Here is a 13,991-nt window from a genome sequence, read left to right as displayed (position 1 = left end):
CAACGAAACACACGGCAACAACAATACTACAGCGAGAATCAAAGTTACGCCTTCTTTCTTTGCGTGAACATTTGTTCAAATCTTCCCACATCGTGACATAGACATGTGGGGGCGTGTTAGAACGAGATGTTTTAGGTAGGCGTGGTTGACTCTTAACTTTTATAAAGAATATCTCTTTGGATTTGAGACGTTAGTCTTTGTACCTTTACAGATCTTCTTTATGCACCAAGAGCTTGTAACACTCCAAAGAGAAAGGAAAAATTTAAATCGCATCATATGACCCCTTTAAAACATGTAGGCCTGGTTTCACAGACAGGGCTTAGACTAAGCCAGGATAAGGCTATAGTTAAATTAGGACATTTAAGTCATTTTTTATAAATGTGCCTTAGAAAAAACATCACTGGTGTGCATCTTGAGTCAAAACAAAGGCACTGATATATTTTAAGATCAGTCAGTGCAAGTTTCTTTCAGTTGAAACAGTTTAGACTTACATTTTAGTCTGGGACTAGGCTTAAGCCTTGTCTGTGAAACCAGGGGGTAAAGGACTAGATTATAATTATAAACTGCTGTGAGTTGTTTGATATTAAATTTAAAGGGTTCACTCAAAAATGAAAATTCTGTCGTCATTTGCTAAACAGTTGACAGTAGCCATTGACTTCCATAGTATGCGGAAAAAAATACTACGCAAGTCAATGGCTGCCGTCAACTGGTTGGATACCAACTTCCTTCAATATTCTTTCTTCATTATTCTTTTTTGTTCAACAGAAGAAAGAAACTCGTACAGGTTTGGAAAAAGTGGAGGGCGAGTAAATAATGATGTTCTTTTTTGGGTGAGCTATCCCTTTAAAGTTAATACATTTTATATGTACTGAATTGTAATTTAATCATTAAAAATGTGTAATTACAAATATTTAAACAATTTTCATTAGAAATAACATCAAAATATATTTTAGTTTACAACAACTGCTTGTCAGTACATTCAGTAGTACCAGTACTTTAAAGGGGTCATATGTGGTTGCCGCAGGCATCACAGTATGGTGAGGGACGTAACATTTCTGTCACACGCTTGAGGAATTCGGCCAATCACAACGCACTGGATAGCTGGCCAATCAGAGCACACCTCGCTTTTTCAGACCGATGAGCTTTGTAAAAATCGACGCGTTTCAGAAAGGCGGGGCATAGAGGAGAAACAATAATGTACAGTATGTGGAAAATAATGTGTTTTTTTTACCTTAAACCGCATAAACACATTTCATTACACCAAATACACCAAATAATGTTATTTTTAGCAGCATCATATGACCCCTTTAAGTGGGTCAAAAAACACCTAAGCACTCAACTAATTGCTAAAGTATGCTAAAGTGTACTTTTCACAAGGGCAAACCTATTTTTAACATGTAAAAACAGGAACAAAGTTTCATCTGATTTAAAGAAAAAAGATAATCAAAAGAAGCACTGTAGTTTTTGCAAATTATCAATAAAAAAAGTTACTGAGCAATATGACCAACTATGAATTATACACTCAGTGAAAATCTTAATTAACCATCACCTGTCACTGTAGACAGAGCGCTCGTACACCTGTACCGGCGTGCCTGTGGACTGCAGTAATCTGGCAGCAAGGGGCTGCAGATGTGTGCGCATGCGACTCATGCAGGAGAACGTCTGGAAAGTGTAGGACCAGCGCTTTGGATCATGATACATCATCTCTAACAGGTTACTGGATGATTGCTGAGCACCATCCACAGTCTGCTACCCAGAAAGGAAAAAACACATTAGTGAACATAACATACTGTGAGTCAAGCTTCCAAAAGGTATTTGGACTTATTTCACTGCTTATTGAGCAGAAAGAGCATTAAAACATTTTAAAACATCATTAGAGCATCTCAGCCCCACACACACAGGACTTCAAACCAACCACACCCACTGCAAAAACTCCCATCTTCTCCTTCTGTCCCCTCACTGAGGCAGAAGTATCAAAACTTCTGCTCTCCAGCCATCCTACAACATGCCCTCTAGACCCAATCCCCTCACACCTCCTCCAAGCAATCTCTCCTACACTTTTACCAGCACTCACACACATCATCAATACATCTCTGCTCACAGGCACCTTCCCCACTGCATTCAAGCAGGATCGGAGCTTTATGTATCCCCCAATTGTAAGTCGCTTTGGATAAAAGCGTCTGCTAAATGACTAAATGTAAATGTAAAACGTGGCATTTAAAGACAGCACACTTGAATCAAAATATTTCACAAATACTTGGTTCTACAGGACAAAACAACAGATATACGGTTTACAATTCAGACAATAACTATATGGACACTTTCTGTACGTAACTGAAATCATGAAATACACCTGTGATTAATAGAATAAAAATAAACCAGTTGATTACAATTAATTACAAGTTCTCATCATTTGATATTTTTATATCTAAATAATCAAATTGACTTATGTAACATCATACAGACTCTATTTAATTATTGCATGTACTTCTTGGAGCTTGACATACATGTACATATATGATCTTCATTTATGAGGGTGAAATATCACTTCAGTCCACTGTCTCAGTGTTGATCTGTCGTCTCGTCTGTGACTAGTGTAGTGAACACTGACCTGAGTCGGTTGGTCCACATTTTGCCATTTACTGACGGGCTCTGCTATCACTTCCCAGTCCTGTCCTGCATTCTGTAGCAGCTTGGCAAATGTTGACTTCCCGACCGCTTTGGATGTTTAGAAGACACACTACATTACCAACTGAACTTTAAACTAACACTAAGTTACACGTGAGAACCGGTCTGTTAATGGGCATATGCCACATTAGATAACCATGACTTTATTATTTTTCAAATTTCATTACACTCACATAACCAGTGTAAACACGAATCATGTGTAAAAGAAAAAAAACTATAATAAGCAAAACATACCAATGTTTCCTTCGATCGAGACTCTCTTTATTTCATTGCTTCTACTCATGTGGCTGCTCGCAAAACGGTAAAAAACAGCGCTCGAGAAAAGGCGTTTTATCGTTCTCATACTCATCCCTGACATCACACAAAAATAATATTACATCATTCATACATGTATAATACTGTCTTGAACATTTTATTTGCACTAAGCATCTCAGCAGAAACGTGCTTCCGGGTGAGGAAAGTTTTAGTTTCAAAATAAAAGTTTCGCTTTTTCCTTTTTGAAAAATATCAACCTTACAACATCGTTAAAAAAAATAACAAATAATAATAAAAAATATATATTTTACTACAATAAATCTTATAGTGCATCTTTTATAAGATGTCTAATACAAATAATGCAAAATACAGTGTAATTCATGAAAACAAAACTAAATAAATAAATAAAAGTATTAACAAATAAGCATTTTGTTGTTCAAATGACATTTGGGAATTTTTACGAACTTTCATTGGCTATAACCTAAACATTAACAAGACGAAATGCTTTCGAAAATCTGATTATAAACATTATTGTGAGTAGAAATAAAATGAAAAAGGAAAAACAAAATTAACCTGATGCTACATTATGCATGAAATACTGCTTAAAAGTCTGAATATAAAATCTCTTGAGATTCGCCTACAACCAACAAGTCTTGTAATAATCTTCACTGTTGAATATGCAGCCACATAGAAACGAACACATCAAAAATAATATTGATCTTCAAACTTGTACAAAGCAATAATAAAAAATGTTATATTGATCCCTTCCTCCAATACATCTTAATTTTTTTTCACACATTATAAAAGTACTGACTAAAAATGCTGGTTTTATTTTTACTTCCATCAAAACTAAACTCTGATATTCGTTTTATATCCCCATCCATCACAAATACATAAAAAAAAAAAAATAAAAAAAAAAAAGACCTACAGTGTAATACTGACAACAGAAAAAAACAAACAAAGAGAAAATCCACACATAAATCAAGAGTTTTCAGGATGACTTCTTCTATGAGCTTCAGGAAGCACAGCTGAGATACAACGAAGACAATCAGTGCACAAAACAAATTCAGACTCCAAAAAGTGGACAGGACAAAAGAAAGGCTTTCTGGAAAATGCATTAAGGCTGACCAATATGGTATTCATATCAGTGTTTATCTATCCTTGCTGCCTAGTTTCTCAATAAGGTCCTGCAGGGGTGCCAGCTCTCTGCGATCAATGAGATTGAACTCCTAAAAAAAAAAAAAATATGTAAAAATTGTAATCAGTTCAAGAAGAGTATTGACCAAACAATTTAGACATTGTCACTCATGACCTACAGTACATGTGTGTGTTAATGCACTGACCTGTACAAAGAAGATAAAATGCTTGAAGGAGGTGTTAAGATGAGCTTCCTCCTGAAGCTGCATGACCGAGTCAAAATGCTGATGGTAAATATGAGCATAAACCCTGAACAGACGCTTCAGTATAGTCTTTGCCACTGACATGAAGTTCTTTGGGAAAGGAACGCCTGAAGGGAGTAAATAAATGCAATAAATGAGAGAGCCTTTCTGACAAGCTTACACTATATAACGATTAATAACAAATAACAAACCGATCTTAGATGGGAAGAGAGTTTCCTCATCCAGCTGATCCTGAACCCAGGTCATCAAGTAGTCAATGTACTTGGGAGCAGAACACTTGATGGGTTTTTTGATGTTGGTGCCGTCTGCCCAGTGATATTCATACCTTTATGAAAAAGCAATTACATTTTAGACAAAATATCCACTATTTATATAATAACAGTATATAAACATTTCTAAAATGTTATATTTTGTTTAAACCTCATGTTGTATTCTGGTCATTCTGATCCGTAGAGGATTTTCTTTTTCCTGAAAATGCTAGTGAATATTATCACACTGGACTAAAACTTGCTAGCTTTGACTTTATAACAACTTCCCTTAAAATTGGATAATTTTTTTTCTGCCTTGTAACACTGTGTAACACAATGATAAGCAATTTCTTGTCAAGCTATATTATCGCCATATATTGTATATATAATATAAATATAAATGTAAATATATATTGGATTCAATCTTTTTATCAACTTGTTTTCTTTCAATTAGCACAGGTTTTGTATTTCTTTTTGGAACTGATCGATTGGCTGCCTCATTGATTGGAGCTTGTGCACCTCAGTTTTTGAATGATAAAGCATTATTTGTGGATTATTTTGGCACTGTTCACTCAAAAACTTGCATAAACTCATATGAACAAGGAGGACGATCAATCGGTTTCAAAAAGAGACACAAAACCTGTGCTATTTGAAAGAAAAACAAGTCGAGACTGAATCCAATATTCTGTGATAATATAGCATAATGAGACATTTACAATACATTTTTTTAAAAGCTGGTCATCTCTAACTGGAAACACCGAAACAGGTGAAGGATTTTCAGCACAGCACAAAGTTTAAGTGAAAATTCTAAAGCATTGAAAAGAAGCTATTTTATTTTACCTAGGCCCCGCAGACATAACAGAGCAGCTGGTTTCTGTGCAAAATTCAGTGATTGTGCCATAGAGCATGTTGATCTGGTTGAAGAAGTCCACAGCTGAAATAAAGACAAATTAATTAATTTGACGTAGTCATTTGTTTTCTCAAAAATACTTACACAAACTCACTGTTGACAATTTAAAGGTATCCGAGTTGAAGATTGGCAGCGTGTTCATTGGTGATAAAACGTCCAACAATAATGTAATTGTTATTATTTTCTGATTTAAATGTACCATCAAAAGTATTTGATGCCGATACATTGTTATCACTGATACACTGCTCCAGGTGTGTGTGTGTGCACTTGGATGGGTTAAATGCAGTGCACAAATTCCAAGTATGGGTCACCATACTTGGCCACACGTCACTTCACTTTCACGATTAAATAAATACTCATTTTAAATGACCAATTTTACCAAAAATTAAGGACATACAGTTTCAAATCAATAACGTTTATCTAGCAGTAGGGGTGTGCGATATTGACAAAAAATAATATCTCGATATTTTCTGGGATTTTATCGATAACGATAATTAGACGATATTTTGACGGTTGAATCATTTAAACGGTTGATTCATTCAAGAACGAAACACCGTCATGTTGCTCAGAGACACAAAACAGCGCTGTGGCTGTATTCGGGATGATTTTTGTTGGCGAAATAGAGCAAAAACAAGCAATATGGTGTCTAAAACGTAAGTCTCTTAATTAACTTATTGTTTATTGAATTCAATGTCACATTTGTAATCATGGTAATTTTTGGAGAAAAACGGCACTCTTCGTGTGAAATTGAATAACTATATGAAGTGGAATAAATATATACCTTTTCTGCCATCATGTCTTGAATTTGTGATCATTCTAAATGCATTTTAATAGACTGAATCATGCAGTGAAAGAACGCACTCTAAATGCGCACACGCACTAGTCTAGACTTCACGTAATGTATGCGTGCGCTCTGTAGGGATGTTTTGAATGGTTTTTGCAAAATACTCGATAATGTCAAATCGCACATCGTTAAAACAACAATTACGATATTATTGCAGACGATATATATCGCACACCCCTATCTAGCAGCTGAAATTTTACGGAAAAAGGTTTCGTTTCGAAATAGATCTTTGTGGATTCGGTTTAAAAGAGCCTGAAACTAACAAGAGCTTATTTCTTTTTGGTTCAGTCACACTGCAGTTCTAGCAGGTTCGTTTTATCTGGTTAAACATCGAGACTGGCAATCCTTCATTTGATTTATTTCATATTTTGGTTTGTGGATGGTCTCTCAAGAATGTCAAAGATATCATACACATAAATGTAATGTAACCTTAATGCATTAAAAAAAAAAAATGCAATTTTAAAAAAGTATTTTAGGAATTAAGTCTCTTTTCTTCTTAAGGTAAAGAACATGCTATTTATAATAATAATTTAAAAAGCCTGTTGTTTTATTTCAACCTGCATTTTATACTTATTTGGTTATTGTTCTTTTATAATTTTTTTATTTTTACTACTTGAGGCATATGAGTAAATATGTACACTTAGAGATATGACTTCAGATGTAATTATGTGTATATTATGTACACGTTTATATGTATTTTAGGCTTCCATATGCAAGTTAATGTAAATTTGAATTGTTTAATAAAGAAAAGCTCACTATTGACCGCAATCCATTCGTTAAGGTCCTCTCCCTCTGGTAACATGACAGCAGCTCGGAGGTTTCCGCTTCCTAACGTGGCCTCTGCATGTTTCAGCAGTTCATACTGATGAGAGCCTTCTGGGATATTCTTCTTGGGCTTGAAAGTCTTTGATGAACGGCTTCCACTACAACACAAAGTCACATATTGTGTCACACCAATCAAGTTTACTAGAAAAACGCAGAGACTAAACGGACTACAAACAATATATCAACATAGCACGAGTGTAAGAATTTAAAAGAAAGAAGAAAAAAAACAATGTAAAATTCAAAACAAGCGGAGTCGGAAGTTTTCATGCTAAACGCAGGAACAGACATGTCAACCGGATATGCTGAAAGTTCAACGTTATCAGCGCGAGCAGATGTTATTCGTTTTATTTTTCTGATGGATGTGCTTCCATATTACTACTTCTTCTGGGAATATACATCTGCTTGGTAATATATCAGTAATACACGATTATGGCAAGAAAGAAAAGGTTAACATACTGTTGCAGCGTCTAAAATACTTACAATAAGAAACTCATCTCCGGATTTTTTTGTCCTCTTCAAAATTTTTTTTAGACGGCAATGCGAAGTGCTACTACTATAAAGTGAATTCTCAAAGGCCACTAAACACCATTTATAAGTACTCTTCGAAGTTCGAGGTTTCACATACAGACGAAAGACATCAGTAGGCGTAGAAGTAAAGACTCAGGAAACGTCTACGATTGGTTCCCTGCGAGTGCCGTGTAACCACAGAAATAAAGCGCGTGGTTACGTGCAAACTTCCTCATTTATACGGATCGAATATTGTTACAATACTTATGACTACACTTTCTAAACAATTATTAGTGAAACTATAAATAAAAAAAGCCCCCCTGGCAGCTAAAACCTTGTAGTTATACCGAGCATGCGCGTTTCGGTCAAGGGGCGGTAACGTTAGTCTGTCCTCACGGGGGAACATATCGTGACGCTATATCCACGCACGGGGCAACGGGGTTATAAACTGATACTCAATTTTAGTGTGCAGTTCCTTATTTCTACCCAGTCTGTTTTTGGGTCGCATAGGTGCAATTTAGCTGCTTTCAATCTTTGTTATATTTTATTCTTATTTATATCACCCACCAATGGCTAACGTTACACTCCGGGCATTGCGGAAACTATGCCGGCATTCTCACCATCAGGCATGTAGTTTTCATTTGTCATCTTCACGGTAAGTGTGCGAGAGCTGTCTAACGTTACGGTCGTTTGTGATAGAATAAGCGCGGGCTACGAATGCCACTGCGTTCTGATCCGCTCTCGTTAAACCGGTTGTCATGTAACGTACAGCGGAAGTGTAACTCTTTATCAGCAATACCTCTGATGTAATTATCTCACTGTATTACACTTAAGTTTCTTTATAAAACATGTCATCTGCGACTTCTCTCTCGATGTTTTAGTTATGTAACAAACGCCGGTTTAATTGTTGAGTTCACTGTGTGCCCCCGAGCGGCTCGCCGGCTCCCGGAGCTCCCGGTTGATGTAATGTCATAAACCGCTTGCACGCAGCAGAGGCGTCAAGTTTGGTTTCGACAGAGGGACCCCTCTGCTAATTTCAGTGCGCATGTGTTGAGTTTACTCTCATTAAGCGATCGTTGTGCATGATTGCTCAAATTCAGCACATACCCGTTTTCATTTATGCTCCGCGTGGCCAGTGATTTAATAAGATTCAGTTAACGGTGCTGACTACATTTTCTACACATGACTTGACTGATTGAGGTGTCTTCAATTAAGCCGCATACAAGCAGCCATGCATTTAACGTTTTTTTTCCCCCTGTGTAACAAAGTTTTAAAAAGAAAACTAACTAGCTTCTATACCTTTGTCACAAGATGATCACGGGAAAAAACAATGTGTTTTTTTTGTTGGTTTTTTTAGTCTTCTATAGTTAGCAGTTGTTGTTAGGGCTAAAGATCAGTCATTTATTGTTTGCATTTACGCAAAATCGATCAGTTCATGCATTCTCCGGGATTCGAACCCATAACCGTCGAGTGACTAGTACAGTGCTGTTTCAAATGCGCTTTCTTCTGAATAAAACATGCTGTATAGAAGTATCGCGCACAATTTGTAATGTTTCGAGAATATCCAGAACAGTTTTACTGCCTCGCATTCAAAAAATGAACACAAATGATCATCATTACTGAAAATTGTCATGTCAGTGAAGGTTACACAGGGAGCGACATGAACACTTTTACGGCGCTCAAGGCGTTTGTAAATGAATGCTGCTGAGAATAGTAAAAATATTCATACTAAATTTGTATGGATTGTTATTTTATTCCTTAGGAAGAATTGAGAATTCTCTTTAGAATTGTCGTTTTTGTTGACATTCAAACAAGGCCCCTACATTTATGTTTAATCACTTAGAAGACACTTTTCTCCAAAGCACTTTACAAATAGAATGTTCTGACATTCTTCAAAGTGTCCTGTTATCTTCAGTTATTGTCCATATGTCTTCATTTAGACTGTAGTCTATCACACCCAGCACAGTGCTTATCTTTAGACAGCAGCTATGACTCCCAGTGTCAATTGTAGGTATCTGGATTGTTGGAGGACACTGTATGAACAGATAAATTCCACAGAAAAATGATATTTTCCCATACTTCTTTGGCTCAAAGTTAGCCAGAGCAGAAGCAGATTTGTAGTTATTTGCAGTGAAATTTTGCTCTCCAGTCCTCATGGTTTTTATTTTCCAGACAAGAGGCTGTGATCATATCAGGCAGGAAACTGTCACGGCAGATCCGCAACGAGGCACGTGATGACGTGGAGGAGTGGGTCACTGCTGGAAACCGACGACCTCACCTGAGTGTAGTGTTAGTGGGTGACAATCCAGCCAGTCACTCGTACGTTCTCAATAAAACCCGAGCAGCAGCAGAAGTGGGTAAGATAAGTTCCAGTGCCAGATGGGAGTAATTTCTTGTTAATTCAAAATCGGTTGTAAAAGAGTATTTAGAGAAGAGCCTTTCTTCTTCACAGCTCACTGAAGTGAAATGAGGTGTATCTACCAGTTAAAATTCTGAACATGCTTGTCTGGTTTTCCGTAACCTTTTGATATAAAGGATTAAAGGGTTAGTTCATCCATAAATGAAAATTCTGTCATTGTTTATTCATCCTCATGTCCTTACAAACACATGGCCTTTGTTCCAAGTTGTTCCTTGCTAATTCAAGGCTTTCTTCGAAAACAAATTAAGATATTTTTTAATAAAACCTGAGAGATATCTGTCTTTCCATTGAAATCCCATTCCACCGAAATTTGTCCCTTCAAAGATGAAAGCGCAAACTTCTGAAAACCGTATATGATATGCTGTATGTGTGTTGATCAACATTTATATTTGAATAAAACCCTAAATGAAACCTATTCATCTGTTCAAAGCGATTGTCTCTCTTCATTAAACCACTCAATTAAAGGGGTCATATGATGCGATTTCAAGTTTTCCTTTCTCTTTGGAGTGTTACAAGCTCTTGGTGCATAAAGAAGATCTGTAAAGTTGCAAAGACTAAAGTCTCAAATCCAAAGATATATTCTTTATAAAAGTTAAGAGTCAGCCACACCTACCTAAAACGGCTCATTCTAACACGCCCCCACATATCTACGTCAGGATAATGCACACTGCCACAATGTAAAAATTGTTCAAGAAGTTCGAAGAACATGACAAAAAGTTCAATGTTTGGCCTTGGCCACCAGATTCCCCCAATTGAGCATCTATGACAGGGATGTCCTGGATAGCTCCTGTCCTGCAGACTTCAGTTCCAAACCTGCCTAATTATCAAGTAACCCTGAACACTTTAATTTTAGCTGGTTCAGGTGTGTTTAATTCCCATTTTTTGAACCTAGAATAGTATAAGGCTGACTGTGCACAGGCTGTGCACAAAGGCTATAAATAAAAAAAAGGGTAAATTCCGACTTTGCTATGACAATCTGCCGCTTCTGAATCAGCGACTGTATGTTTTGTTATCAGTTTAAGTATTTGCTGTTGACTGTTCAAATGCAGAGTTTTGCGCAGCGCGGTGTTTTTTGAACATTAAAGCATGTCAACATATTCTGTTACACCAAATACACAAAATAATCTTTAAAATAGCATCACATGACCCCTTTAATACGGATTACGTTTGCAGTCTTTTTAAGAACTTTCTGACTCATCAAATTTTTGGTTGTGTGGACTTTCAGTGGAGGGACAGAAACTTCTCAGGTTTTGCCTTCATTTGTGTTTTGATAAAAGTCTGGTTTGAAACGACACGAGTGAGAAAATTATGACAGAATATTCATTTTTGGGTGAACTATCCCTTCAAGCTTGAATACTTGAAATGAGATTTGTAGATATGCCTACATATTAATTTCTTTACAAAATTGAAATTTTAATTACTTTTTTTAATTATGAAATGGATGACTTGGGAGGTATAGTCAATGAAAATGAAAAGCAGCCGTGAGTCTGTTCAGTATTGCTGTAGTATGTAAGCGATGGGTGTCACTTTCCACTGTTGGCTGTGTACAGTATGTAAGTCTATTTTGAGTGTACATGTGACTCCTTACAGGACCTTACACTCTGGCTCTACACAAACTCACACAAGCAAATCTGAGTGGCACTTTGGGGCCTATTGGCATAAATGCTTTTTTATAAATGCATATATTATATTTATAAATTTTTATTTAATACATATATTTGCTTGTTGTATCACTGCTCTCTTATTCTCTGTAGGCATTAGTAGCGAGACCATCCTGAAACCTTCTAGTATCAGTGAAGAGGAGCTACTTGACCTTATTGAGAAACTCAACTCAGACCACAGAGTAGACGGTCTGTTGGTACAGTTACCACTTCCTGGTAGGTTAACAGAAGAGCTATAGCTGTGCTGATGTAGTGCCTCATAGTTGTTGGTTATTGGACATTTTACATTGTCAGTGCTGTGAACTGGGTTTTTGAAACAATTGCATTAGGTTTAAGGCAGGGGTGTCAAACTCCGTTCCTGGAGGGCCACGGCCCTGCGGTTTAGCTCCAACCCTAATTAAACACACCCGATCCAGCTAATCAGGTCCTTTAGGCTTATTTGAAAAATAGATGGATATGTGTGTTGGAGCAGGGTTGGAACTAAACTCTGCAGGGCTGTGGCCCTCCAGGAACTGAGTTTGACACCCCTGGTTTAAGGCTTAATGTGAGACTTGACGGTCATTTCAAACTATTTTTGACCAGTTAGTTTTGTTTAGTTCTCTTTATTCCAGATTGAACTAGAGTTTCCAAAAAGTACATAAAAGACTAGACTTGAATATTATTTCCAATTATATTGTGGGATTGTCGAGTTGTTTTAAGTGGTTTCCTCTCATACACAGATCACATTGATGAGCGACGTATCTGCAATGCCGTGTGCCCAGGGAAAGATGTTGATGGTTTCCATGTGGTCAATGTTGGTCGCATGTGTCTGGATCAGTCAACTATGCTGCCTGCTACTCCTTGGGGGGTTTGGGAGATTATCAAACGCACAGGTGAGAAACCCATAACTTAACCAGTGGATCATACAGCGTCATTTGAACCCCAGCAGTTAGTTTGGGAGCTGTTGGATGTTGTATTTTTATTTGGGGTTAAATGATACCTCAAACTGTGTGGATTGTTGAGGAGAGGTGTGCTATTACCTTTCTAAGCAATCAGATGCAGATATTAAAATCAGTGAACAAATCCCATAGACATGGATTGAAGGAGACACCGAAATAGAGACTCCTAGAGACTTGAGACAGTAAGCAACCATCTAGGGCAGGGTTGCCCAACTTGCCCAAATGAGGGTTTGTGCACAACTGATCAAAAAGCAATGGAAATCGCAGTTATTGAATAAAGGGCTGCAATTTAGCTAAGGAGGGTTCATTCTGCGGTGTGTTTGTGCAGCTTTGATGCTGTTTCAAAGCGGTTCAGTTCACAGTAAATTCTTTTCACAAACTCTCTGCTCTGTGAGTTTAACATGCATTTCAGGAATACAATGTGCATTTGCTTTATTTACAAATGTACATAATTTTCAACATTATTGTATATTCAATGTGCATATTGTATTCAATGTGGCAGTGAATGTTTATGCTGACTGAACCCGTCTTTTGTCATAGGCATACAGACGCTGGGTAAGAATGTGGTAGTTGCTGGTCGCTCCAAGAACGTTGGGATGCCCATTGCAATGCTGCTACACACAGACGGCAGACATGAAAGGCCAGGAGGTGAGTCTGTGAGCAAAAAAAGCAAAAGCATTTGTGTGCAGTTCTGATGATCTTTGGTGATACAAGGCAATTAGTATAAAGCATCATGCCTTTTTTGTTTCAGGTGATGCCACAGTGACCATCTCCCACCGTTACACTCCCAAAGAACAGCTCCGTCAGCACACGCAGATCGCAGACATTATCGTTGCTGCTGCAGGTTCAAATTTCAATTTGCTAATTAAACCCTCATTTAATGTCCATTTAAAGGGGTCATATGATGCGATTTCAAGTTTTCCTTTCTCTTTGGAGTGTTACAAGCTGTTCGTGAATAGATAAGATCCCTAAATTTGCAAAGACGAAAGTCTCAAACCCAAAGAGATATTCTTTATAAAAGTTAAGACTGGTCCACGCCCTCCTAAAACGCCCGTTCAAACACGCCCCCACATGGCTACATCACGATGTGGGAAGATTTGCATAACGCTGCCCAAATGTTCACGAAAAGAAAGAAGGCTTAACTTTATTTTTGCTGCCGCCGCCATGTTGTGAAGACGCTGTGTGTTTCGTTGTGAAAGCAATACTTTGTTTGGTCTTCCAAAAGAGGACACGGCTAGAAATCAGTGGTTAAGTTGTATTTACAACACTGTTCCAGAACAGTTCAAACCAAATATT

General features: G+C 37.3%; 3 protein-coding genes across 5 annotated transcripts in view; 1 reads left to right on the top strand and 2 right to left on the bottom strand.

Moving 5' to 3' along the window:
* The window catches only part of dguok (deoxyguanosine kinase), a 6,488-nt gene extending 3,169 nt beyond the window's left edge, over window positions 1–3,319 (bottom strand). Inside the window, exons 1-3 of one of the 3 annotated variants that reach the window (XM_016470457.1) lie at window positions 2,923–3,319; window positions 2,612–2,718; window positions 1,550–1,749 (exon numbers count right to left, since the gene is read on the bottom strand). In XM_016470457.1, the coding sequence (XP_016325943.1) occupies window positions 1,550–1,749; window positions 2,612–2,718; window positions 2,923–3,046 (431 nt within the window). In that variant the 5' untranslated portion in view covers window positions 3,047–3,319. The remainder of the gene's footprint in view (window positions 1–1,549; window positions 1,750–2,611; window positions 2,719–2,922) is intronic. The other 2 variants (XM_016470458.1, XM_016470459.1) reach the window with 2 other exon arrangements.
* Window positions 3,320–3,930: 611 nt separating this feature from the next.
* mob1a (MOB kinase activator 1A) lies at window positions 3,931–7,903 on the bottom strand. The gene is made up of 6 exons (XM_016470460.1): window positions 7,651–7,903; window positions 7,102–7,268; window positions 5,432–5,525; window positions 4,535–4,668; window positions 4,287–4,450; window positions 3,931–4,172 (listed from the first exon to the last, which is right to left on the bottom strand). Exons 1-6 carry the CDS (start codon window positions 7,662–7,664, stop codon window positions 4,095–4,097), a joined length of 651 nt encoding a protein of 216 aa, XP_016325946.1. The 5' UTR covers window positions 7,665–7,903; the 3' UTR covers window positions 3,931–4,094.
* A 185-nt stretch (window positions 7,904–8,088) lies between these two features.
* mthfd2 (methylenetetrahydrofolate dehydrogenase (NADP+ dependent) 2, methenyltetrahydrofolate cyclohydrolase) overlaps window positions 8,089–13,991 on the top strand; it is an 8,802-nt gene continuing 2,899 nt past the window's right edge. The window contains exons 1-6 of the mRNA XM_016470451.1: window positions 8,089–8,332; window positions 9,850–10,034; window positions 11,851–11,973; window positions 12,477–12,629; window positions 13,236–13,343; window positions 13,447–13,539. Coding sequence (XP_016325937.1) covers window positions 8,247–8,332; window positions 9,850–10,034; window positions 11,851–11,973; window positions 12,477–12,629; window positions 13,236–13,343; window positions 13,447–13,539 — 748 coding nt within the window. The 5' untranslated portion in view covers window positions 8,089–8,246. The remainder of the gene's footprint in view (window positions 8,333–9,849; window positions 10,035–11,850; window positions 11,974–12,476; window positions 12,630–13,235; window positions 13,344–13,446; window positions 13,540–13,991) is intronic.

The sequence above is a fragment of the Sinocyclocheilus anshuiensis genome, unplaced genomic scaffold, assembly GCF_001515605.1.
Source record: "Sinocyclocheilus anshuiensis isolate Anshui unplaced genomic scaffold, SAMN03320099.WGS_v1.1 scaffold2892, whole genome shotgun sequence".
NCBI classification, from domain to species: Eukaryota; Metazoa; Chordata; class Actinopteri; order Cypriniformes; family Cyprinidae; genus Sinocyclocheilus; species Sinocyclocheilus anshuiensis.
The sequence above is the reverse complement of the archived record's forward strand: the minus strand, read 5'-3'. Positions and strand labels throughout refer to the sequence as shown.

What these genes read in the sequence shown, in the direction of transcription:
- mob1a (XM_016470460.1), bottom strand. An exon ending in TCTCTTCCCATCTAAGATCG is followed by an intron (nt 4,451 to 4,534) that starts GTTTGTTATTTG and finishes TACTCCCTTCAG; the next exon opens with GCGTTCCTTTCCCAAAGAAC. An exon ending in ATTTTATCTTCTTTGTACAG is followed by an intron (nt 4,173 to 4,286) that starts GTCAGTGCATTA and finishes TTTTTTTTTTAG; the next exon opens with GAGTTCAATCTCATTGATCG.